A 27,175-nucleotide genomic window follows, 5' to 3' on the forward strand; every position below is an offset into this window, starting at 1 on the left:
CCCCAGCAAACCAAGTAGTTGTACCCTTAATGAATCTGAAAACGAATTCTGACTCATGAACGCTTATGATAAAATAAACTTTGTTAGTCCTTAAGGTGCTACCAGATTTCTAGTCAATGTAGACATATTCACATTTAACCAAAACATCCAGATGTAAGTCTTTTTGAGACACACTCACTGAAATGTAACTTGTATGACCAACAATGAGATAATATCCTCATTATTAGATGGAAAGGCCATATTTAATATTTTATTTTTCATTCCCTGTTAGAGTTAAAAAAATAAACTACTGAGTCTTTTAACTTACTGGTTTAAAATGAGCCTTTAAAAGTTAATTATTTAGATTTATTGGTTTAAACTTCTAATTAAACTATTCAAATATGGTACTGTCTACTTGTTCCTGGTGCTGTAGGCAACTGCTTATCCATCCTACTTAATGTGTGTAAGGATCATGTTTGCCAGAATGTGAAGAGATCATTCTGTGCAGAAGAAACCACACCGAGCCTTTGACAGTACAGCAGCTGATTTGTATCGTTTTTCAGAAATGGGTGTAGGTCCCAGCTAACACCCTTTTGAGGCGTCTTAGTTTACTTAAACTGATCCCAGAAAATGGCTAGGTTCTTAAACAAGCACAAAGAGAAAGCCAGATTTGTAATCTGCCGCTTACAGACAGATTTATTATTTGAAACAGCTGCTCATTCCCTATCACAGACATAGATCAAGAAGCCAGCTACCCTTTTGACTCCATGAAATCTTGCTGGATCTAATCACTCAGTTAGAAGGGTGTAATTCTTTGTAGGCTGGCACTGCAAGTCTATTAAGGCACTGCAAGTCTATTAGGGATTCAAAATTGAACTGGAGTCCAGTGGCACCTTAAAGACTAGCAACTTTGATAACTCCTGGAAAACAGGAGAACTCCCAGTGGACTGGAGGAGGGCTAATGTTATCCCCATCTTCAAAAAGGAGAAAAAGGGGGACCCTAATAATTACCATTCAGTCAATATCTGGGATTTCTCCCTCTGGAGCAGATCACTAGACAGACGGTCTGCCAGCACTTAGAAGGGAATACTGTGATCACAAAAAGTCAGCATGAGTTTCTGAAAAACAAGTCATGCCAGACTAATATTATCTCTTTTTTTATATAAAGTGACAAGCTTCATAGATGAAGGGAATTCTGTGGACATAGCATACCTTGTTTTTAGTAAAGCTTTTGACAAGGTGCCCCATAATATTCTTGCAAGTAAGCTAGTGAAATGTGGATTAAACAATGCTACTATTAGATGGATTTGTAACTGGTTGACTGAATGAACTCAAAGGGTACTCATTAATGGCTCATCTTCATCCTGGAGAGAAGTGACTAGTGGGGTGCCACAGGATTCAGTCCTGGGCCCAGTGCTATTCAATATTTTTATCAACAACTTGGATGATGGAATAGAGGGCATGCTTATCAAATTTGCAGATGACACCAAATTAGGAGGGGTAGCTAATACCCCCGAGGACAGAGTCAGAACTCAAAATGACCTGGACAGATTAGAGAGCTGGGCCAAAACAAACAAAATGAATTTCAACAGAGATAAATGTAAGATACTACACTTAGGCAGAAAAAAATGAAATGCGCAGATATAGGATGGGTAACACCTGGCTTGACAACACTACATGTGAAAGGGATCTGGGAGTCTTAGTAGACCACAAACTGAACATGTTAGTTTGTGATGTGGCAACCAAGAAAACCAATGAAATTTTGGGCTGTATCAATAGGAGTATAGCGTTAAGATCAAGGGATGTAATTGTACCTCTCTATTCTGGTCTAGTTAGACCTCACCTGGAATATTGTGTACAGTTCTGGGCACCGCAATTCAAGAAGGATATTGACAAACTGAAATTGGTCCAGAGGAGGGCAACCAAAATGGTAAAAGGTTTGGAATCCATGCCCTACAAGGAGAGACTTAGGGAGCTGGGTATGTTTAGTTTGGTGAAGAGAAGGTCAAGAAGTGACATGATAGCCATGTTTAGATATTTGAAAGCATGTCATGTTGGTGAGGGAGCAAGCTTGTTTTCTGCTGCTCCAGAGACTAGGACCAGGAGTAATGGGGTCAATGTGAAGGAAAAGAGATTCCACCTAAATATCAGGAAAAACTTCCTGACAACAAGGGCTGTTCGACAGTGGAATGCACTACCTTGGAGTGCGGTGGAGTCTCCTTCTTTAGAGGGTTTTAAAGAGAGGCTGGATGGCCGTCTGTCAGGAGTGCTTTGGTTGAGTATTCCTGCATTGCAGGGGGTTGAACTTGATGGCCCTTGGGGTCTCTTCCAACTCTATGATTCTGTTATTCTATGAACTTCCCACATGAGCTTTTGTGAGTTAGATCTAATTTCTTCAGGCACTATTAAGGATTCAGGCACTTTCTTGTGCATTAAGATGATTTGACATATTCAGCTACCAGTAACAGATCTGATCTCAGTTAAAAAATCATTCTCTGTCCCCACACCACCTGAGAACACTGAAATCTGCCAGGACACTCCAGCTTTGGTGGAAGAATGGCAGTCCTTAGGATATGCCACCCACTGATTATGATAAGGAATGAAAATGTATTGTAATTTTTATTACACAAGTAATTAAAATGCCTTCAGCAATAATGCACCAATTTCAAATATATTAAGAGAACAAGTGTTTAAAACTCATGGTAAAACTTAGTACATTTAGTACAGCTTTTAAATTACATTTACAGATATAGAGACTGCTTTTATAGGCCAACTCCTTTTCCAGTCCGTATCAATGATGCTCTGGCACTTTTTGTAGCATTACAAAAGGGCATTGTTGATAATTTCTTCCTGTAATTCTGTCTTGACACTTGATGTCACTGTTAGTAGTCATACACTTTTGTGATGCTTAGAGGCAGTTATGAAGACTATAATACCCATCCATGTGCATTTTAGAGAGATTTAAAAATGGCTCTAGCATGGACAAAATGGAGTCCAGGAAGAAGACACCTGTCATCTAGGAGGGTTGACTCAAACACTAACCTTGTCATTCCTCCCTACACCCTTAATGGAATGCAAGCTCCTGCTAGAAGCTACTAATCTCATCAGGACTACTGTCATCTGTATGTATTAAATGTTCTTATTTGCTTGTCAATCCTTTTATTTTTTAATAAAAAACCCTTTTGATATTTATAGTTCTCACTGCTATTTCTGGGTCTAATCTCCAGGAAAGACCCCAGTATACACTGGTGGAGAGTCCCACTGTTACCCATCTCTTGCTACGCCACCTCCTACTTTCTATTTTCTCAAATTGATTAGTGAAAGGCAGACCACCAATTTGGGTAACATATCCTCTTAGTGATCCTGCTCAACGGTAGTCTTGCTACTGCCAGTGAGAGTAGCTTCACACATTACAAACGAGGGCCAGTGGAGGAATCGAAAGTGATGTTCTTGTATGTTTTGTGTACTCTGTGTAACTGGGGCACTCTACAGGGTACATGGGAAACATGCTATGCTGCCCTTTGACGGTAAAGGTGGTGATCATCATTCTTTAAATGACAGAAGAAAAATTTGTGAGAAACCAAAGAGATGGCTAACCAATCGAAGTGATTTTTATAATTTCTGATTCTTTGAAAGTAGTCTTTTCGATCTTGGTCTTAACGGTTTGTTTTTAAAGTCTTGGCAATGTTGTATCAAGAGAGACTCTTACCAAGTACTGGCTGTCCACCATCATATTTAGGAGGCTGCCACTGCACTGTACAGTTGTCTTCACCAACATTAGAGATTTGGGGAGCCTCAGGAGGGTCAGGTACGTCTAGAGAAAGTAAAAGAAGTAGAAAAGTTTCTCTTTCTACAAATGGTTTTGTATAATTTTATCACAGTGTCTCTGTTCACACAAATGTAGATCTTGCAACTGAGGCAATTGTGTCCCAGTCTGGCAGGTAGATGGCTTTGAAGAGTGAATCTGTCTTCCTTACCAATAACTTTGACAGTGATATCAGCTGTATCTTCTCCTGCTGGGTTCTTTACTGTAACTCTGTAGACGCCTTCATCTTCCTTCTCAGCTCCTTCAATGGTGAATGCACAATGATCTTCCAACATCTCCACATGAACTCTGCCTTCAGAATCAGCAAGGAGCTGTGAACAATTTTTTAAAGTTAATGTGGACTGGGAAGTAGAGGGAAGCACATCACAGCATTTGAAGTGATTAGGTACTAAGAGTGCTGGGGGATCTCTAAGTCCCACAGAGGTATATCTCTGACACACCCAGAGGGAGAGAGTGGAGAGGGAGAGCCCTATTTTTAAACAGATTTTCTTTTGCATAATATGTTCAGAGTTCCATACCTTTTGCATGTTCCATTGTACATTCTTTTTTCAAAATAAAATAGAGTGAACAAAAAGAGTACTTCATTTACTAACATCTGAATTTCTGCATGCCTTAACAGGGCACAGAAAGGATTTCTTAAAGGTCAGGTAATCTGTGAAGAATGAAGAACTTGCCTTATTGTCATTGCTCCACTCTCCAATGGTGTCTGTAGGAGCTGCGGATCTATCATTTTTTACAACCATGTCTTTATTCTAGAAGAGACAACAGAACACAGGGCGAATGAGTCTTCACTGAATGGAACTTATGATCTCTTAACACTAGGCAGCCCTAAGCAACTGCCTAAACCAGGAGGTGCAGCTGCTCTTAGGCTACAATAGGAGATGAAAACAAGTTTTTCAGCAGTAAATGTGGAGAGTTTGGTAGTGTGGGGTGATGCAGAAAGCTCTCTGGCATCAGAGGAGGATGCCAGATCCTGCTCAAGGTCAAGGTCTCAGAATTTAATTTCTGGGGGACAAGTTATCAAGGCTAGGGCCAGTGGAAAAATTGACGTCCTACTAGGATGGGGATTCAAATAGCTGTTTAGCCATTAAATTAACTAGGCCATCTTGCGCCAGTCACATCCTCTCACCCATCTTCTTAGTGGTGTTGTGAAGTAAGAGAACTAGTTGTGTTGAGCTCCTTGAAGAAAGTGTATGATAAAAATATGACTTATAGATGGGTAGAAGGGCTAGGGCTTCACACCCCTCTGACATGGCTGCCTTTACTCTAAATATGAGGTCATGAGTCATGGCTGTAGTTCAAGCATGAATGTATTTTGAACATGCTAAAAGAAACTACTTTTTATATTTAAGACAAGCCATTCCAGGGATAAGACCTGATGGACTGAGCTTTGATCCCACTGTGGGGATCAAAGGGATTATTGCACAGGTAGCCTGCTGGGAGTGAAGCTGGACCCACCCAGTAAGGGCCAGTCATCCCAGGCTTTGTGGAGGAACCATGCTTTAGTGGTACAGCCTTTGCGTTAACTGATTTTTGCCACGTTGACAGTGAAAACTGCTATAGCAAAACTTAAAACCAAACTCCAACATGCACACAAGTGCTGCTTGGTATTACTTGAGTGGTAACAAGAGTTCAGTTGACAGGACATGATATTTATCATATGATAAAGATGATCTCCTTGAAGCTTGACTCACCATTATGGAGCAAGAATCTGAGGTAACAAGATGCAATAATCCGTGATAGAAGATGATGGTAACTGACAATAGGATGTCCACCTGTTCAGGTTCTCAGATAATATGGGCAGAGGTCAACCATAATAATAAATGAAAACTGCCATTGCTTAGCTAGTTATCCTAAACATGCTCAGTTCTATGCTCTGTGCCTGGTTACTATGGAGCCCTCCAACACCTTTTGTGGTGCCCATCAAGTATATTTAGGAACTGGGCAGAGCCAGAAGAGTTTTCCTTGTAGGGCTTTGGATTAGCTGCTGGAGATCTGATTGGCTGTGCAGAAATTTTTAAAAAGTTGGTTCAAAAGCTGCTGCACCCTAATACAAGAATCTTCACTGTATGACTGAAGGTAAACTGCGTGTATGAAAGAACATCTTTTTGAACAATATGCTCACTTTAAAAGGCATCCTATTAAACAGAGCTTTGGCCCAACATGCTGAGTTACTAGTATTACAGTTATGCATGACCTCACTTCCTGAAATGTTATGGTTGCCCCCATCTGTTGTGGCAGCTTGGCTCCACTTCCTGCTGCAGCCATTTTTGTCGTAGTGGCCACCATCCTGTGACAGAATTCCAAAGGTACCCAGAGGTTGAGGAAGGTTGGGTATCCCTGCTCTAGAGGTATATGAGTACTTGGAGAAGTAAACTAAAAGGGTTTTTTAAATGGTCCTTTGGGAAAAAATCTTTTCAAATAGGAATCATTTAAGGGGTTTTTTTTAATCCAGAGAAAACTGAATTTTGAATTTAAAAGTTATTATTTGGAGTAACTGAACCATAATGCACTTTGAGACACCTTGTTACCTTGCTTACTTTCTGCCAGATCACAGTGGGAACTGGGTCTCCTGATATGGGTACATCCAATCTCAGTTTATTTCCAGCCACCACAATAACAGTGTCAGGAGTCTGGCCCCTGCAGTCCAGGTGGATTTTGGGGGGCTCTGCAGTTAAAGTATAAAAATAGAGTAACATTTTCCATCACAGTTGGATATAATTCCGCAAACGAGTAGATTTTTGTCTAGCTCCCATTTTACTGATATGTAGAATAACAACCATTGGCCTTACCTTGCCTAGGCACAAAGTCAATCTTAATTTCTAGAAGGGAAAAAAAGGAAAACAGATTAAAATGTGTCTGCCCTTTACTAAATAGAAATAAACTTATGGTTAACTGAAAAAAAGAAGTGTAACAAAAGCCACACAGGGTTTGAGCTGTCAAAATTGTACAGTAAATTGAAGCATAAGTAATGTCAGGAAAAAAATTACTTATAACTCATTCAACTCATTCATATTTTCTGTTTTGAGGGAGGGTAAATTAGTCCAAGATTCTGCTTGGCTTCTGTGGTTTGACATTGGGTCTCTTGGGAGTGCACCATTTTCCTTGCATTTGTTGGTTTGGCTTGGGCCTCTTGTTTGACATTGGTTGTGTTGGGCTTGCTATATTTGCCTGTGAATCTGCTAGGATTCTCTGATATTATGGGAATATCAGGATTCTCTGATATTATGGGAATATTATGATATTTTATTATGGGAATATTATGATATTTTAAGTAGTTTTAATGGATTTTAGTATCTTATTATTGTTATCGATTTAATTAATTGTATTTATGAATGTTGTATACCGCCCAGAGCCCCCAGGGGATAGGGCGGTCTATAAAGCGAAACAATAAATAAATAAATAAATAAATAAATAAATAAATATGTTGGTTTCATTGGACTTGATGGTTCTATTTGTATTTGGAGGTTTTTGAATAGTGGTTGCTCTTGTTTGTTTGGCTACTGTCTTCTTTTCCCTGGAGAAAGCATGGAATTCCTTCCCACTAGGAAATAAAGGAGACAAATAGGATTGCTGGGGGCACCTCAACCATGGCTCAACCCTCCTTGATTAAATTCTCTTGAACTTTGATTTTTCTGTGATTGTGGTGTCATTTGCTTGAAAAACAGCCATAGAAAATAACAGCTGTGAAAAATGTTGGAATTTTGACCTTTCCCAATCAGATTTTTGAAATGTTTTGGGGGGACCTGAATACTCCAGAATACCAGTATGAAACTTGTTACTGAAATCTGAATCTGAAAAATACTGATTCATTTTTGGGGGATATCCTTACAGGAAAGCCATTCTGAGCAGAGGTATTCTTGTAGCCAAAACAGACATTATCTTGGATCAATTTTTGTGTCCTGATTAGAATCAAAACAAATGTTATTTTTCCTCCTGTGGATCCTGGAATTAGTTATTCCAGGAAACAATAATTTATAGCGTGTGAGACCATTTTCTTTGCAGTACACTCCAACATGACCTTTACATAGTGGCTAAAATCCAGTGCGTAGTTATGCATACATAAATTCCACTGAGATCAGTGGGCTTAAGTGTGCTTAACTCTCTGATGGGCTGTAGTTAATCTACATGAGAACTGAAGTTATGCATTACCACTGTGTTTGCTGTCTCTCTAGCCTATTTAATCTCTCTCCATTTTAGGCAGCCTCATAACTCATCCCCATGCTATCCATCAACAGTCCAGTTCTTTCTTAGGTTTTCTTCATTAGACCATCAGGTATGTGACTAGAGAGATTCTGCAATGCTGTTTATTTAATTTCTTTTTATGAATGTATATATGTCATCTGTGAGAATCTGGAAGGTGAAATAAACACTAGATAAACAATAAACTCTATCCAGTGCACCAGAGGCCCAGCACTTCTGCACCGGCAGATGCCCAGAGGACAAACAGAGGCGGTTTCCCCCTTCCCCACTGTCTGTGCACAGCAGAGCCTGTATCCGTGGCTGGTGGGTGAAGTGGGCCAGGGGTCAAAGCCTGGGGGCCCACTGGCTGTGAAATCATGGATTTTCTTTTATAAAACAAAAGTCCAGCAGCACCTTAAAGAGGAAAGAATCTGCAATCTACAGTAAAGGGCAGAGATTCATGTTTCAGATTGCTGTCAAAAAGGGGCCATAAAATCAAGAGATAGTATAACAATTAAATTCCGTAGCAACAGTTCACACCAAACCTTGACTCCTCCTTCCCCTTCCCCATAAGATTTCCCAGTACAAATGTTCTTGAGAGCCAGCCTGGTGTACTGGTTAAGAGCAGGTAGACTCTAATCTGGAGGTAGACTCTAATCTGGATTTGATTCGCCACTCTTTCACATGAGTTATGGACTCTTCTCTGGTGAACCAGATTTGTTTCCCTATTCCTAGCTTGGGCTAGTCCCAGTTAGTTTAGAATTCTCTCAGTCCCACCAACCTCACAAGGTGTCTGTTATGGGAAGAGGAAGGGAAAGGCGTAGGTAAGCCCTTTTGAGTCTCCTTATAGGAGAGAAAGGGGGGCATGAATCTAAGGCCCCTTCCACAAACGCAAAATAATGCGTTTTCAAACCACTTTCACAACTGTTTGCAAGTGGATTTTGCCATTCCGCACAGCTTCAAAGAGCACTGAAAGCAGTTTGAAAGTGCATTATTCTGCATGTGCGGAATGAGCCTAAACTTCTCCTCCTCCTCCTTTTTCTCCTTGTTCTTCTTCACATATCTGTAGGGATGCAAGGCTGTGCTGCTGACCCATTGCTCAAAGATAACAGGGTACAGTTGGGAACAGTAATATAAAGACTAATGAGTTAGAATGGCAGAAGTGTCTATAATGAAAAGTAATAGGCAGTTTTTTTCCAAGAATGGTATAAATTCTTTCTCAGTTGCAAATGTCTTATTAATCCCAGTTATGCATCATAATCTATTGTTAAATTCTGATTTTTCCTGGGAGGATTACAAGAGGCAGTGGCGAGGTCCCTCTTAAAGAAACTATATCTGGATCCTACTAATCTTTGGTTCCTGGGTAAGGTAGCTGAGGGGGTGGCAGCAGAACAGCTCCAGACTTTCCTGCAAGATACATTGGCTCTGGACCCATTTCAATCCAGCTTCTGACCTGGTCATGGGGCAGAGACAGTACTGGTCACCCTCACAGATGATCTCTGTAGATGACTGGATTGAGACAGGTCCGTGATGCTTTTATTACTAAACAGCAGCATTAAACATGGTTATGATATGTTGACTTACTGCCTCGCCCATACCAATATATGTAAGACAGCCTGTCAATGGCTAGTCTCATTTCACTAAGATCAGAGACAAAGAGTTCCACAAGGGGAGAAGGTGTCACCCCAATACTCTTTGGTATGTGAAGTCTCTCAAGGGGCAGTCTGCTACCTGGAATTTTAACAGAAATTGAGGTTTTAAAATATAATTTATATGTAGTATGTTTTAAACTATTGATTTTTGCTATTAGCCACTCTGACCCTAGTTTAGGTCAGAAAAGGGCAGGGTAGAACTCAAATAAATAATAATAACAATAATAGAATGGGAGTGATAAGGGAACAAAAGGGTCTAAGTGTCTTGAACTGTTTCTGTGGAATTTTGAGTACACCCCACAACAAACTGTGGGATGTCCCAACACAGGATACAATATGAGCTCTTTTTCCATGTTAACTGCACACAGTAGTGATATACTCAGCTATATTTCCATTGAAAGCATTTACGCTACAGCTGCATCCACAGGGTGACAATTTTCTGAGTAGTTTTCATGCGACTAAAAAGGCAACATTTTGATTTCTCTTTACCAGAATCAACCAGTTGAAATGGAAAAAAGTGTGGTTGAAGAAGTAATGGTAGAGCAGAAGGGAAGGAGCCTAATGAAAGAAGGTGCAGGTAGAGGACAAAAGGGCTGTGCCGAAGGGGAAAGAGAAGTTACATTCTGCTGCCAGGGGACATGAAAAGCTGAAACCAGCCTTGGGCCACAGCATGCAAGACTATTATTGGGGGACAGTGTCCAGTTCACACCTCACTGTCATTCAAGGAACATGAGCTTAGATGATCTTGTGGATATTTGGCTTGAGAGTGTGGCCTAGAAGCAGACTGAATCAGTCAATAAATAAGATGTACAGATGCTGTGTCCCAGTGTGTTCAACAGATTGTCTCCTCTGGCGTACAGTACAAATTCTTCTCTGATATCATTCAAGTGTTGTGGTCATGTTGTTTCCTTCCACGTTTCTAAGATGCGCATTATGTCAAATCAGTATATCTAATTCTCAGCATAACCAAATCTGTGGATACTTAAATTCAAGACTGGAGATATTGTAACCTCTATGTTCAGAATGGGTTGACCCAGAAAGGGGTGGAGACTCAAAGCAGCAGGAGACTGCAAAAACTCTAAAACTTGGAGAAAGCAAGTTGGGACCTTGATTTATTTCTTCATATGCTCTTAACACCTTGTTTAAGGTAACTGCAAAGTTGTTGGAAACTAGTGGGAAGGGTGTTGTTTATTTTTGCTGTATTGTAAATGTTAGAATTAATTGTTTCAGGGCTTTGTGTATATAGTTGATGGGAGTTCTTTTGTGGACCTTCATCATCTTGAATCCTGTTCACCAAGCCTCTGAAGTCTTCAAAAGCCAACCACCAGCAAAGAAGAATTGGACTTGGCATTATCAGTAGACTGTAAATATAAGGACTTGAAATGCAACTTAACAGGACTGTAAAGTGTAAATGTGAAATGTTAATGTTTTAAAAGTGTTATTTGTTAAGAGAAGTAAACCATTTTTTTTAAATTTAGTTCTTTGCAACTCCTTCCAAGTTCTGCCCCACAGAACCCACAAGCAGAGGTTACAATATGAACATACAAGACAGATCTTTCAACAAATCTGAAAAATGCCCCACGTTTGCAGAAAAAAAAGAAAATACAACCCAACAAGCAAACACTGGAGGAGTGTGTGTGTTTAAAACCACCCAAAATAATAGAAACAGCACATATAGCTTTAAGAAATGAATACCACAAGCAGCCATCACTGAGAAACCATAACTATATTGCCAGCCTTGAAGCCTTACTTTCTGTTAGTGAAAAGCTGGGGTGGGGGAAGGGGGGTTGTTTCCCAGGGCTGTTTTGCCTTTGAGGGATGACTCATTAGTCCCAGGCCCCACAGCAACTACTGGGTGACTTATTATTTGCATGACTCACCTAGGACTACCTGCTTGCTACCATTCAAAAGCAGCCACCCTCAAAAATCAGTGTGGTGGAGTGGGAAGAGTTTCAGAGTAGGAGCTGGAAGACACAGGTTGAAATCCTCTCTCCCCCATCTTTCCTGGATGACCATGAGCCACTTACATATGAAGGGAATAGGGTTGCCAACTTCCTTATGGTCCCTGGAGATCTCTTAGAATTACAATTCATCTCCAGACACCAGAGGTCAGCTCCCCCAGGAGGAAACAATGGCATTATACTGTGCTGACCTCCTCCCAAGTTGGTAATTCGAAGTGGGAAGATAAAGATAGGTTGGTTAGTGGTGGAAAGGAGGGAATGAAGCAGGAAAAGAGGGCAGGCTATAAGCCTTTCAGCGATAGGAGAGAGGAAATAATAGGGAACAAGAAAATGTGACGTTCCTCTCAAGTCCATGCGAGTTCCTTGCTTGTAACTTTTAATGCTTAACTCAAAAGTTTTAAATTCAAACAAACCAGCAGTTTCTCTACTATTAGAATGTAGACTCTGGAACACTCACCCAAAAACTTAAGATGGGCTGAGAGGTTGTACGCAAATCCTTCAGGTACAAATGAATAATCAGCCTCGTCTTCTGGGGTTACATCATCAATAGTTAGCTTATGGATTCTGGAAAACATAAATTTTAAGACTCCATCTCATACATGGCAAACTCATCCTCCACAACAATGGGCAAAATATGAACAATGAGCTCCAAGGAGATTTTTGACAGGGTAACTATCAGCTCTTCACCTGCACTTAACCTAGGAACACTCAGAGTTCCCATTCCTTGACCAAGTACAGAATCAGAAGAAATCTGGGCTTTTACGCTGTTTGGGAGACATGCTACATACTACAATGGACTGAATTCTAGATATACTCAAGCTTGTTTGAATGGTGATGGCTTGTGTTTTAGCAGCTTGCTGTAACAGTATCAGCTTGTTTTTAATGGCTGTGTTTTAATTATTTTAGTTTGTTGTTTTAACTCTAAACTATCTTAAACAGAGAAGCCATATAAATTTTATAAATAAATAAATAAATGCAATATTGTATAAGCAATGTTCAGAGTAGAAGCAATTTTCCATAGCAATTTAGTATTACTTTCAAAAACCCTTTGATGCACATATGTATGTATGCACTTACACAAAGAATACAAACTGTTTTGTCTGTGTGCATCTATATATCAACAGTCAAACCAAAGAGCCTTGGGGTATGTTAAAGGTTAACAGTATTAATGTACAAACCTTTATGGTCTCTATGGTTAAATAAATATAGCCTGTCAAAGAGTTGGTTTTTATACTGCACTTTTCTCTGCTTTTAAGGAGACTCAAAGTAGCAGCTTACAATTGCATTCCCCTCCCCACAACAGATACCTTGTGAGGCAGATGGGGGCTGAGAGAGTTTGGAGAGAACTGTGACTAGCCCAAGGTCACCCAGCAGGCTTCATGTGGAGGAGTGGGGAATCAAACCCAGTTCTCCAGATTCGAATACACTGCTCTTAACCACTATACCATGCCGACTGTCCCACATGTATGAAAAGTTAAAATCTGATGAATTTGGACATCCATATTTGAACAGTAACAATCCAGGTGAATGCTATAATCAGCTAAACAGACACATCGTCATTCAGTGGAATATGTCTAAAAAGTGGAATATTATACTTTATTTTTGGACTTTGATGGAATTCCTTGAGAAACCAAATTCTGAGTAGTCTCTGTGCCATAACACCATAACAGCAGGTTTAGAGTTTGGGGGTATCTCAGCCTTGCTATTTGGAAAGAAGACTGGTGGGATAGTCAAGAATGCCTTCTACCAGCTGCATCTGATTCATCAAATTTTTCTTTTTCTAGACTCAGCTACTTTAGCCATTATGTAGTGTTGCTTTTAAAGACAACATGGAGATTGCTGCTGTTTCAGAATGGAGCAACACAATTGTTGTAGGGAGCTGACTGACAGGAACACATCTCACTCATTTTAAAAACAACTTAAGTGGCTACCACCTTATTTCCAAATTCATTTCAGGGTGCTGGTTACAACCCTTAAAGACCTTCACAGCCTGGGACTCACACATCAGAAGTATTGTCTCTCCCCAAATGTCCCTTTCTTCAGCTTGCCACCTTCTGAGTATCTCCTCACTCAAGGTAGCCCAACTGGCATTGACTAGGGCCTGTGCTTTCTCAATAGTTGCTCCCACTTTATGGAACAGGCTCTCCAAGAGGACAACTGGGGGTGCTGTCCCTGGAAAACTTTAGGAGCAATGGTGGGATCCAAAAAATTTAATAACAGGTTCCGATGGTGGTGGGATTCAGACAGTGGCGCCGCCGCACACACACACCTCCAGTCCCTATTGGGCAGGGAGGTTGCTTTAGTAACCCCTTCTCGGCACTCAGAAAAAATTAATAACCACTTCTAGAGAAGTGGTGAGAACTGGTTGGATCCCACCTCTGTTTAGGAGGCACTGTAAGGCTATTTTATTCATCAGACCTTTTAGTGAAATATACACTGTAGGAATTTTATAAGGTTTTGTAGGGGGCACTGATTTTTTTTTTACTTTTTAATTATAGATTGTAAGACACCTTGAGCAATGGGGAAATACAGAATATAAATTGCTTAATAAGTTAAAAAATGATACATACACAATAACACTTTGGAACTAATCCAAAGACCTCTCTCATAGCTACTTAATAATTTACAACATGTAATGGGAAAGTGTCCTTCTAAATTAGCTTACAGTCCTCCACTCTCCGCCTTAACTAAAATCAGTTAACGTACGATTTTAGGCTTTATGCCATCGTAAGCCACCCTGAGTCCTTTGGGGGTAGGGCGGGGTATAAATATTAAAATAAATTTTAAAAATAAAGCATCTTGGTTGAAGCTACCTTCCTGTGAAGAAAACGTTCGTGTTCTGCCTTAGCTCTCTGAAGAATGACTCACCTGCCGATGTGAGAGATTTTAATCCTTTCATTTGGGATCATCTCCTTCCCATTTTTCAACCAGATGCCCTTCACGTTCTCATCAGACACCTCACACTTAAACACAGCCTGGTCCCGTGCCTTCACTGTCAGATCCGCAATACTTTGGTACACTTCTAGCTTCTTCTCTGGAATCACGAATTTTGGGGAAGAAGTGGCATAAACATCAGCAGGTCAGAGGTCAGCCAAACACTGATACTGTTGATGTTGCTTTTACAGAAAGAAGAGGCTAAAGAAAGATGAAATTGGAAGATACATCCGGAGCACGTGAGACTTTAATAGGACATGATATACAGGCACCTGTTGTTATTAGGATTCTATTACATCCGGCATATAGGCCCAACAATCTCCATAATAGGCTTTTGGAGGCCTGTAGTATTAGCTATCGTACAGTTAGCTATCTCTGCACCAGCCATTATTACAGAGCAAGTTACAACCAGTACGTGCTTTTTTTTAAATTTAGAAAAGATTGTATTCCTCATGTCTCACCTTGTACAATTAGTTCAGCAACTGATTCCCCACCACTGGTCTGTGCTTTGTAATGTCCGTTATCATCCTTGTTAGACTCATTAATGATGAGATAGTGCTTTTTCCCATCCTTTTTGAAGCGATATTTGAATGCCTCCTCCCGGGTCAGCTCCACTCCATCCTTTTCCCTATATATATCAAATAGTGTTAGTCTGTATTCCTTCTCATAGCTGAATAGCACTGCAGCCTTTCCCATGGGTTATCTTGCCACACACACAGCTTAGGTTCAGCTATGTATCTGTATGTGTAAGGAAAGGATTATGCCTTCTTGCAGCTTTACACTGATGAAGTACATCAGTGTAAATGTGTGTGTGTGCGCGCACGTACACACACACACACAGAAGGTTGGAAAAATGTTGCTTCAGGACATGTTTGAACTCTGTGGTCTATTGCTTTCTTAAAATGGAAATGAGAGGAATAAGTGTCAGGTGCAGGACAGTTTTCCAAAAGCCTCAGAAATTCCTGTGATGAGGAAGAAAAGATGGGAGTCCTCATCCTTGAACAGATAAGAGCCAGCTCATCAAAACCATCTGTAGTGCTATTTGTATTATTAGCCCTGCACTCACTATTCTGTGGTCATTATGTTGGTACCAATAACAAGATCCTCAACTGTTTTAGAGATTTATTGTGAAGTTCAAAGGTCTCCCCCTGGCTTCTGACTCCATATAAAGCTAGAACAGCTGTACTTTTACCCTTGTCTGATTTCCATTCCACAGATATCAATACTCTATAATGAGTATTTATATTTCAGGGAGAAGCTCTGAGCCACAGGATCAAATACTGGCAGCTGCATTGAGTTTTGGGAAGGATCAGATACCCACCAGCATACCCTACAGATTCAGATACCCTTAAGTGAACACAAAAGGGCAAATGTATATTTGTGCTGTACTGCCTTCAGTTTAATGAATGCCCAGTGAATCTGCTGAAATTCTTGGTCTGTTCCTCACCGGCAAAGAAAGAATAAGAAACTTGCCTTTGAGAAAGTAAGAGGTATTTGAGGAATGGTTCCTCACTTTTTCCTGACAAATGTGAACAAGCATGCAAAGATCTCGTACGAAAGTGAATATAAGGGATGATATATACTTTACTAAAGCCACATGGAGGATGTCTAGAACAATGCCAAAAAATCACTTGCCCTGCATTACAAAGCAGTGGTTACAGGCCTTTTCTACAAAAATATATGTGTAGCCAATCTCATGAAAAACAACCTTTAGAGATTTCTGTATCTCAACTTGAATGTGAGAAAAACCTGGATTAAATCAATACTTTTTTGCCATGACAGAAGAGGGTACACCCAGTCTTGTGCTTGTTGCTTTGGAGGTAGAGGAGTTAGGGTCATTTACACATGGGTTGTTTGTCTTGACTTGGATGCAGTTGGGAAGGATCCCTTCCCCACTTCGCTTCCCTATAGTGTCATGTTTTCCCTGTCTTTCCTGAGATCTTTCCCAAACCTGCTTTGCTGTGATACTTGGGAAAAGATCTCAGCAATGCTGGCGTGCCAGCCATCTGAATGAGAAAGTCAGTATCATCCAGGCCCTGTATGAATGGCTGTTGCTGAGGGAATGGGGAGAAAAATGCAGGGAAAATCATCATGTAGAAACTGCACAGGATCAACAGCTGCAGTGCAGAAACCACCCATTTGCTTTCTTACCATTTCACAGCAGCCCCTTCTTCAGACACTTCAAGTTCAAACTCCACTCTTTCCCCAACCATCACTACATGGTCCTCCAAAGGATGAGTAATCAGTATAGGAGGCTCTAGAATATGAAAGCAAACAGAAGGAGGGGGAATAGGGAGCAACCAACCTCCATTTAGTTCTGCTAAATGTCAGCTGTGGCAAAGTGATTTTCCTTTCCTCAAAAGGCCTATTCCCAGGAATAATGGATTTGTGGCACTGAATTGCTTTATGTGCAGGCAGGGTCATAGTGAGGAGGACGGGGGGGGGGGGGGGCTCTTGCCCTGGGCATCAGGTGCCTGGGAGTGCCCTAGCCACTGCCCTTTCCCTTGCTGCCTCTGCAGAAACCCTGCTCTTGCAAAAGAACTGCAAACGGAGAATAAGTATGTACTTGCAAACAAGTTATTTCCATTCTAATACACTGAAAGGACCACATCTTAAATCAACCAATAATGCCATTCTAAAATTCCCACAGTTAATAAAGAAATGTAATGAAATATCAGGAATATGATTATTTCATTTTTGGAGTGTTCCTGTTTTCATACAGTCAGTGAGACTGACCTACGTTACAGTGCTTATCTCACACATACTTCATTTGTATTCCACCCTTCTTTCAGGCTGAGCTTTATCCCTGAAGGGTGATTTCAATAGAGCTTAGCTGAACTGCAGATTTTTTGTTGTTGTTGCTGAAGCTGAATGACTGAAATATTTTTGCTCTTTTCAAAAAGCACTTTTTCCATTTTTTTCCCAGTGAGTACATTCAAAGGGGCATGAAAGCTTGCAACAGAGGGAGAGACAATGTGTCTCTGTTGCCTTGACAACCAGACTGATGTTCCCTGTTTTCTATTCCGTGCTGCCGCAACAAAATTTCCTTGCATTAAAAACATGGCATCTGGACATTCCTCAGAATGCATACTTTTGCAGATGCTTACTAGGAGTCAAATGAATGGGCATGGGGCTGGCATTAGAAAGCAAGCTCTGACCCTCAATCTGCACATATTCATTGGATCATGACTGGTATGTGGTGTAATATAGTGGTTAGAAGAATGTCAAAATAGGCTCTGGGAGACCCAGGCTGAAGTCCCCACTCTGCCATGGAAGTGCGCCTTAGTCAGACACACACTTTCATGGAAGTTTGCCTTGGTCAGACACACACCTTGGTCAGACACACACTTTCAGCCTAACCTTACATAAGGCTGTTTTAAGAATAATATGTAGGACAGAAGAACAACGGAAGCAACTTGGGAATCCTATTTGGGAGAAAGGTGGGGTATAAATGAAGTAAATGGATAGGTCCTTTGTTTATGCAAGAGTATGCATGCAAGGATCTCTCCACACCACCAGGAACCATACTTGCTAGGGTTTCCAATCACACAGAAAAAGTGGTGTTATGTCTACCTGCAGAAGCTCAACCTGTACAAAAATCCTCTCCCAGTCCCTCGACCCAGGCACTGAAATCCCTCCCCTCGCTCCAAGAAATATGCGACCTGGGGGAACCTCTTCATGTTGTCGCAGGGCATCCAAGGAGAGCTGCAAAGTGGATTGCAATGCATCTGCAGGGAACCTGGCTGCACTCACCCATGCTGCAGCTGACCTCAGGAGTACCACTGTGGCCCACAGAGGCCAGAAGCTCCATGGTGGCTGGTGGCACATCCACCCGAAAGTGCCACGCTGTGTCAGGGCAAGGTCCTCCAGCTGCCAGGAAGAAGCCTGCTTTAGCACAGCCTCCCCAGAGCTCTGCAGGGAATCTGCTCCTGCCGTCCAGGAACCCAGGATACACCAACCTACCAGGGCCCAGTAGGCAGGGGTGTGGTGCAGCTTCTTGCTGGAGGTGGGGAGGGGCTGGGGCAAAATGCACCCCCACACGACTCAGGCAATTGGCGAATGGGGCCTCAGTTGTCTGCACCCTTGCCCCCCAGATATGCCAGTGAGACTGGGGGAAGAGCTTATCTCTGCAGCGCCACTCCTTCACCCATAAACTCTATCTACACTGAATGTTTGAAAAGGGCTCTTGTCTATTGTTCTGAATCACATGTGCATTCTGGCAGGACTAAGGCTACAAAATAAGAGGAATTGGCTTCATTTATCCTCACTGACTTCAACATATAGCCCAATCTAATTGGCTCCATGTGGTCTGCTCATTACTGATGTGTTACCTAATTAACTGGGATAACATATTGATAAGAGAAAAAAACAAGCCCTATCAAAAAATTTAAAAGGCACCAAAGCAGCAGCACAGACTGCAGACAAGCTAAAAAGAAAAAAAAACCATGAACAAGCAGAAGATGGGTTTTTTTCAGGAAGCTTTTGACATCACTTTAAAATACGTTTGAAGGCAAAAGACTTGGGTTGAACTGGGGTCCTTAGATTCTAACACATAGATGCTGATTATGCTCACCTCTGACAAACAGCTCTGTGAAACTCTTCTCATCACCAACCACACATTGATATGCTGCATCATCAACCAGTGAGCAGTGGTTGATGGTCAAAACCCTCTTATTTCCAAGGGCTTCAAAAATGTATCTGTAGAAATTCAAAGCAAGCCCAATGATTATCCTCAGAGAGCAGGATTGGTCACACTGTTTTTGGTCATGTCAGAAAGGAAGAAGAATGTTTGACCAACTGTCCAACCTTGTCTGCATGGTGGGTGAAGATACATGATGCCCCCACCTTTGATCCTGAAGACTATGAAGGAAATTATGGATCTCTTGGAATGTGGACAAAGAAATATTATAGGCATAATGTTCATGTGCAAATAGGCATGTATAATGTCCTAAAAAGTGATGGAATGAGTGACTCGGCATGCATGGACATTGTGGGGGGCTAAATCCCACTAAGTGTATAAGTGTTACATATCTCTTGAATGGGATGTTCCTCTCTGGGAGCTGCCCTCTGACCTTTCCTCCTTCTCTCTCAATAGCTATTATCACTTCTCACATGGACTGCAATGGAGACAGACAGGTCCCTCACTTGGACACACACAATGCCAGACCAGCTGGCCATTTGTGGCAGAGAAATGTACTCTTTAGATTAGGTTTTCATCTTTCTCGCAATTGCAACAAGAATGTGGACAGAATCTACCTGAACAAATGTAAGTTTTATGTTTTGCAATTTGCATCTTGAGAGATTTACTGCAGTCAGTATCAGGCTTCCGTGACTGGGCAAAACTCTGCTATGTTAACCGAATAAACCCAATAAAAAGACAGATTAGTAAAGCAATATTCACCAGGATTCAGCCCAGACTGATTTAGTTGGCAAAATGATTCCCTTGGGTTTATGGCCTGTGCAATTAGTATTACTGCTTTAAAAACTTTCATGATTCTAGACTATGTGTCATTAGGGGCAAATGATTATGATTCAGAAGTCATAATCATTGAAGTCAGATGACTTTGCAAACCTGGCAAATGTTAATACAAATTATTAGTAAAATGGCAAAAAGGGTTTAGTATAAAACGTTTCACTCGTATTGTAAGAAAGAAACATTAATTGCATTAGGAAGAGGAAGGCATAAGAAAGAAACTTACTTGCTAATGGAGAAATCATTGGCCAAGTTTCATCCCAAGTACATATATTGAATAGAGGGAGAAGACAATCAGACAGTTTATTATGTAAATAAAGGTAAAGAGAGTATAGCATAGCATAATAACAGTTGTTTCCCTGAGAACCCATATCATTTTCTCCCCCTTCTCTTCTTATATGTCTCTATTTTCTATTGTCCACCAATAATGGCAGAACTATTATTTTGTACCATGGTACATAATTTCCCATGTATCTTTCTTAAGTCTGCTTTTTTCTCTGTTACCTGCCGCTCACTTGAATCTCTTGTCCGTTCTTTAGCCATTTCACTTCATCATCTGGGTTAGCAAGTTCCACCATTAACTTGATCTTCTGTCCTTTGTCTACCTGGTAGGCAGGATCCAGTCTCTTGATGAAGGCTAGGATTAAAAGTGTTTACCAAATTAAAACATTTGCTATTCAAACATTTCACACATTGATTGTGGAAACAAAGATGGTGCTACAATGGGGTGTTCTGTGGTTTCCAGGCTGTAAGGCCATGTTCTAGGAGCATTTTCTCCTGACGTTTCACCTGCATCTGTGGCCAGCATCTTCAGATAATCCTCTGAAGATGCCAGCCACAAATGCAGGCAAAATGTCAGGAGAAAATGCTACTAGAACATGGCCTTACAGCCCAGAAACCACAGAACACCCCAGTGATTCTGGCCGTGAAAGACTTCAACAATACATGGTGCTACAATATTTTCTTTTCATCCTCCTGTAGGGCTTGTCTATATGATAACTTGGATACAATGATTAAATTGAAGAGTTATGACACACACATATTTCTTAGCTCAGAAAGATTATTTGCTCGGTTATCTTGACCAACCTAGAGAAATAACTATTATGTCTTGCAGCTGCAAAGTTGAATAGGCCTATTGAAGGGAGGATTGTTACTCCTAGTCTGTCTGAAAATAGCTTTGTCTCCAATAGCTTTGGCTCCTGAAGTCCTTGGCTCTCCTAATACATGAGATCGTTCCGAGGCTACCAACTGTCTTTAGTTGTAAGGGTTCATCTGAGGGTCTCAAGGGTCTGCTGGACAGGCAACCTGAATAACCCTCCATGAGTCCCCTGGGATATCTGATTCCCCAGGTAAAGGCACATCTTGGATGTCCCAGGTACATGTGGAAGCAGCCTGACACTCAGTTTCAAGGTTTAGCCATACTGGGAGAGAAGCCAAAGAATCTCTTGGACCAAACCACTCTGACAATCTTCCAAGATTTGATATGAGAATCACACTGATTCTTATATTGTGTATTTGTGTCTTTATTTTTTCCTGTTGGGACCAAAAAGGAGGAGACGGGTATTTTGGTTGTGCCGAAAAAGCCTAAGAATACATAAAACTGGAAAAAAGATACAAGAATTTGAAGTGGGCTGATGGGGGTGTTTTTCCATGTAGAGCCAAGAGCTACCTCATGCACCATGTATGAAGGAAAAACAAAGAAAAGAAATCTTGTCTTACATGTGCTTTTCTTTTCTTCCTTCTTTATGCGTTTGAGGCGTTTCAACAACCCTCGCAGATCGGTGATGCCATACTGGAATGCAATTTTCTCATACTCAGATGGAGGAGCGTTCCGAAGGATTTCCCAGACATCAACATCTGGCTGTGATTCAGTTTTTGCATCACTTCTGATGAAAGGGGAATGCAACATTGTATTATAAGGTTTCAAAATGACCTTCAGGGTGGCAGTTACTCTGTGCATTTAAATAAAAAAAAATTTAGCTGTTTCGTGGGTGGGTGACACTGAGAGATTAAGTATCTTGATGAAAGTTAAACAACAGTAGTGTTTCAAAGTCAACAACTGAGTCTGTATTTTCAGACTTCTTAACAAAATCAGCCTCTTTGTTTACACTAGGCCAAGTATATGAGACATTAGAGATACAGGGCAAGAGAAATATGCTCTCAGCACGATAGCATAAGAATGTGAGCATCTTGGGGCTGACTTAACCAGTAAGCAAAAGAGGTGCTTGAACCATGCCTATAGCATTTTACCATAGGGATAATTGTGACATTTGATGGAGATACACATGTGGCTAGGTTTGCCTTCCATCACATAAACCTGCCCAATAAAATCTGCCTATGAGGCCCTTGTCTGTGTTGTTGCCCCTTGAGAAGTGAGCAGAGGCGTAGCTCCAAGGGAGTGGGGCGGGAGGACGCACCTGGCATGCACCCCTGTGGGGGTGTGGTGAGGGCGTTCTGGGGCGTTCCGGGGGCATTCCGGGGTGGGGGCGAAGGACGCACCAGTGCACTGGGCACTTTCCTCCCTTGCTACACCTCTGGAAGTGAGGCAATTTGTTATTGGAGAGAGGCTTTTCTCAGGAATTCTGAGATTTTGGAATGTTCCAAAGTCTCCCCAGGAATGTTCCCCAGGAATGTTCCACTGGCACTATCTTTAACAAACAAGTACCATGAGAAGTCCATCCTATTCTCTTGGGCTTTTTAAAGTGTTTAAGATCCCTTGAAGCAGCTTTATTTCTACTTTCTCTTCTATTTATGTATCTATTTTAGTCTTATTTATGTTGAATGGTTGTATTGTTTTTTTTCTCATTTGTTCATTTTCAAGTTCTTTTTTTTTGCCACAAGGCCTGGGTATAAGTTTGACACATAAATAAATGACTGTGGATGTTTCTAAAAATGCACTTGAGAAATGTAGTTAGGTTGTGTGTTTATATATGGATACATTTTTTCAGACTCTGCAAACAATCTATATTGGGGTCACCAAACTTTTTGAGCTTCTGGGCACATTTGAAATTTTGACATGGCAGGGAGGATGCAGAAACAAAATAGCTGCCTGCTTAACTGGCCCATTGGTCCATCTAGTTCCATCATTCTGATTCACATGGTAGACAGCCAGTTGCCCTGGAAGGCCAGCAAAAGGGTGTCAACATCAAGGTCTCCTAGCACTGGTTTACTACCTCTGAATGTGGAGGTTCCCTTTAGTCACTATGGCTGATAGCCATCAATGGACCTAGCCTCTTTGAATATGCCTAATCTCCTTTAAAAGTCATCTACATCTGCGGCCATCACTACTTAGTTACTTATTAACAAAAGAAACAGCTACATACTACATCTTCTAGACAAGTATATCTATTTACATTCTTTTGCAAACCTATTGATATTAGCAGAAGAGTTTGCCTGGAAAGCTTACCGATTTGCTGAGCGCAAAAAGCTTCTGAATTTGAGAACGATGCAGAGAAGCATTGGGAAGAGCATGCAGTATCCCCGTGAGCATGAAAAGGGCAATATGTATTAGTGTTAACAACCTTCACTAGCCTTCAGAAGGCTTTAATACACATATGATGAAGAAACATTCACTATACTATAAATATACACCATTTCTTTTTAAAAGTTAAAATAAAAGTAAAGGAAAAACCCAGACTTGTTCTCTGGTTTGAAGGGAGCACCAAATATTTCCAAATTGCGGCAAGGGGAGGGGGTGCTTTGCCCCAAACCCCAGCAATGTGGAAAGGATAACTGTATTGTGTGGCAAACTTTATGATGAATGATTTACAGCTTTATAAATGAGTGAGTACCAGAAAAATCAAAGTAGGCTGCAACATTAGAGTTCTGCTCCGAAGTCAATTTGAGCTTCAGAGCCCATCTCATATTCATTGTGCCACTGGCTGCTATCTACATAATTGACTGGTGCTGCATGCAACTGAAGTGTCAGGCAGGATCATCTCTGGAGTGATGTTGATAACGAAATCCTCTTCCACAGTTTGGGCTTTCCTGTGTTCTCACATTGGCCCTGACAATGCACCAGCTCATGACTCTCCCTATTGTGAGGAATCTCAGCAACGGAATTCACATCATAATATATTCATGAACCAGAAAGCATTATGCGTTACTGGCTGCAAGTATGACTCCTAAAGTAAACTGCCAGTGTGTTCTAAGCAGATACAGAAGAGTTAAAAATAGTCCCATGTATTCCAATGATGACCGTTTCTTATCCTATTACCTTGAATTGATTCAAACCTGTCAGCTGTCACTTCCTTCAAGGTCTCCCCTCACCATCCTGTGCACCAGCACAGTGACAACTGTTCTCTTCCTCTTGATAGCATCTGTGTGCCAATGTCATCTAATCTGATTAGCCTGCTGGGAAACACTGGTCCAGAGCAAAATTAAGTGCAGTTTTTCCCTCTTCAGCATGACCTCCAGGAAATGCGTCACTGGCTGATTAAAATGGCAGTAAAGCAGAGGATATCAGCTGAAGGATCTGCGATTATGATGCTTTGGAGTGGAGAGAAGGTTGACATGGATTTTCCCTTGTCTGGCTGTATTTCCAGCAGAGAAAATGTCCATTATTATGTAATATTTTTCATGAATTATCACTAATATGGAATTTAAGTCCAAGAATAGCCAGTAGTACTACATAAATTTAAACCTTCATTTCCTGGTCTGAAGAATTCACATTAAAATATTATTTAGAGAACTAACACTACAACTTTCAGCCTACTTAAGTGGGAATAAGACCCTGTGAATTCAGTGGGAGTTGCTTCTAGGTCAACAAGCACAGAATCAGGTTGCATAGCAACTATTAAATTGTTGTCGAAGGCTTTCACAGCCAGATTCAACTGGTTGTGGTGGGTTTTCCAGGCTGTGTGGCCGTGGTCTGCATCTGTGGCTGGCATCTTCAGAGGTGTATCACAGAGAGAAGTCTGTTACACACTGTGTCCAGTGAGAATTGGTTAGGTTAGCTTAGGTATACTTGAATGACAAGATGGAGGTATGGTAACAGTAAAATCTGAATGACCTCTGTCTTGGCAAACAATTTTATTTGGAATATATTGTACAGAATTTGGAATATATTAAACAGAATCTTAGAAACTAAAATGTATGGAATAACTGTGGATTGGGAAATTTCTAGAAATTTGGAATTAGAGTCTTGGAATGGTGGGGTCTGAAGAGGGGAGAAACCTTAGTGTGTTATGTAATAGTGTCTACTCAGCCATTTTCTTCAGGGGAATTGCTCTCTGTTGTCTAGAGATAAGCAGTAAATTGATGGGATTGCTAGGCTCAACCTGGAGTTGGCTACTGGCTTACACTGTGAACAACAAGCCACTCAACAGTACACCTGAACAAATGCACAACCTGCATCACTGGAATGGGACAGGAATGGATCCACCAGCTGCATGACTTCTAAAAAATTATTTCAGTGAAGCTCAGATGGAATCAAGGTGACTCAAAGTTCTGGGTGACTGAGTTTGCCTAACAACATTTTTGTAACAAAAAACAAACAAACAAAAGATCTTGTGCTAACTTTAAAATGGTTTTCAGATGGATTAGTAGAACTTTTAGAAAAGAAAATGAACCAAACAATTGTCCCACAGCTCTTTCAGCAAGATTAGTTGATTTAAAATAGCGCTTGGGGGTGAGTAGCTCTTCTGGCTGAATTTATGATGCCCTAAGGGCTACTGAAGGGAAGACTTCCCAAACACTGTAACCTTTTTATCTCATCCATTCCATTCATTTTTAACAGAGGAATTAAAAGGACATCTTACTCTCTGTTCCAGTCATCAGAATTCCAAGGAAGTTTTCCAGACCACAGATGTACGAGCAGAAGAAGGTGTAGACAGGCAGATTATGAGGCAGGCACAAATAGAGGAGATAGGGAAGAGGAGACATTTTTAAAAGGAAGGACACGTAAGATGTCAAAATTAAGAAGGGTCTCAACAGAAGGTAATAATTATTTGTCCCAAAACACACAGCTTTCCGGTGAACCAGTGCAACCATGAAGCAAATAAGATGTGCTTCAGGGTCACTAGTGATCTTAGATGATCCATGCAGCTTTGCAGCTTCAGCCCTATCTGCATGTCAAGTGATAATAATGGCCTACCCCAAAAGGCCATTTTAATGCAGGATAAAACTACACTTTATTCTGGTTTCCAAACACACATTGGTCCATTGTACCTCAATTTTTCTGGCTTCTGCCCATTCTTAACCCCTAGAGCTCCATCGGCAAAACACAGGCCTACTGCACAAGTGAATTTCCTAATCAGACAGGTCAATACACTGCACCTGCGAGATGGTGTGACCAGGGGAGACAGAATTCTAGACTGGTGTTGTCTATTCTGAATACCAAGATTTTACATTGTTTTTAACTGATGTAAGCTGTCTAGAGACACTAGTGTGAGACACAGTATACTTATAAATAAATAAAATGGAATAAATAAATAAATAAATAAAAGGGCTAGAAATTTATTTTGTGAAGCAAGCCTTTATTGGCATAGACAGCAGTACAACAATAATAAAAACAGATTAAAAAGCATATACAATACAGGAAATAAATGTTAGGTCGAAGGAAATCTACTGGCATTTAGTAATTTCCAGGAGAAAGTCTGCCACTATCATACAGAGGGAAGGATCAGGGTTGTCCAACAAGTAGTGTAATCTAATTAAATCGGGGAGATCGGGTAAATGTAAAGGAGTGAGATTCACATACTTGGATCTGATTTCCTTCAATCTGAGACTGTGAAGTAATTGGTGGGCCAGAGATTCAACTGAGCCATTGTTACATGGGCACAATCTTTTAGCCTTTTCTTGCTTATTAAATCTGCCATGTAACAAGGCAGAAGGCATAACATTAAACCTGGCGAGCATTATGGCTCTCCTTTGAACAGGGTTTATTAAGCAATACAGGTAGTGTGCCAAGTGGCCCCGTTCAAATGGGAGAGAATAATACAGGGGGGAGCACGTTTTCTTGGCTGCGGTGATTAGAGTAGAGAACTCTCTATACAATAGTTGACCTTTTAATAGAAATTTATTTTTATAAGTGGGTTTTAGAGACATAGGCCCTTTGTGCACTTACTCTTTGTGGTATGGTTACACCTTTGGTCACACGTGAGGAGGTGCCCCATTTCTTCCCCTGAACCTAGCTGCCATTTTGTCTACCCCCTGCTTCCAGGTCAGG

The 27,175-nt window shown here is 40.9% G+C and overlaps 1 protein-coding gene across 2 annotated transcripts in view; it reads right to left on the bottom strand.

The window, feature by feature from the left end:
• The window catches only part of MYBPC3 (myosin binding protein C3), a 61,222-nt gene that overhangs the window by 21,485 nt on the left and 12,562 nt on the right, over positions 1-27,175 (bottom strand). The window contains exons 10-24 of one of the 2 annotated variants that reach the window (XM_048486328.1): positions 26,993-26,995; positions 23,414-23,437; positions 21,727-21,893; positions 20,512-20,644; positions 20,234-20,236; positions 19,108-19,232; positions 16,686-16,791; positions 14,996-15,162; positions 14,469-14,634; positions 12,058-12,164; positions 6,598-6,627; positions 6,337-6,473; positions 4,480-4,557; positions 3,957-4,116; positions 3,689-3,793 (exon numbers count right to left, since the gene is read on the bottom strand). In XM_048486328.1, coding sequence (XP_048342285.1) covers positions 3,689-3,793; positions 3,957-4,116; positions 4,480-4,557; positions 6,337-6,473; positions 6,598-6,627; positions 12,058-12,164; positions 14,469-14,634; positions 14,996-15,162; positions 16,686-16,791; positions 19,108-19,232; positions 20,234-20,236; positions 20,512-20,644; positions 21,727-21,893; positions 23,414-23,437; positions 26,993-26,995 — 1,511 coding nt within the window. The remainder of the gene's footprint in view (positions 1-3,688; positions 3,794-3,956; positions 4,117-4,479; positions 4,558-6,336; positions 6,474-6,597; positions 6,628-12,057; positions 12,165-14,468; positions 14,635-14,995; positions 15,163-16,685; positions 16,792-19,107; positions 19,233-20,233; positions 20,237-20,511; positions 20,645-21,726; positions 21,894-23,413; positions 23,438-26,992; positions 26,996-27,175) is intronic. The other variant, XM_048486329.1, reaches the window with a different exon arrangement.

This window comes from Sphaerodactylus townsendi, linkage group LG02, assembly GCF_021028975.2.
Source record: "Sphaerodactylus townsendi isolate TG3544 linkage group LG02, MPM_Stown_v2.3, whole genome shotgun sequence".
Lineage (NCBI taxonomy): Eukaryota > Metazoa > Chordata > Lepidosauria > Squamata > Sphaerodactylidae > Sphaerodactylus > Sphaerodactylus townsendi.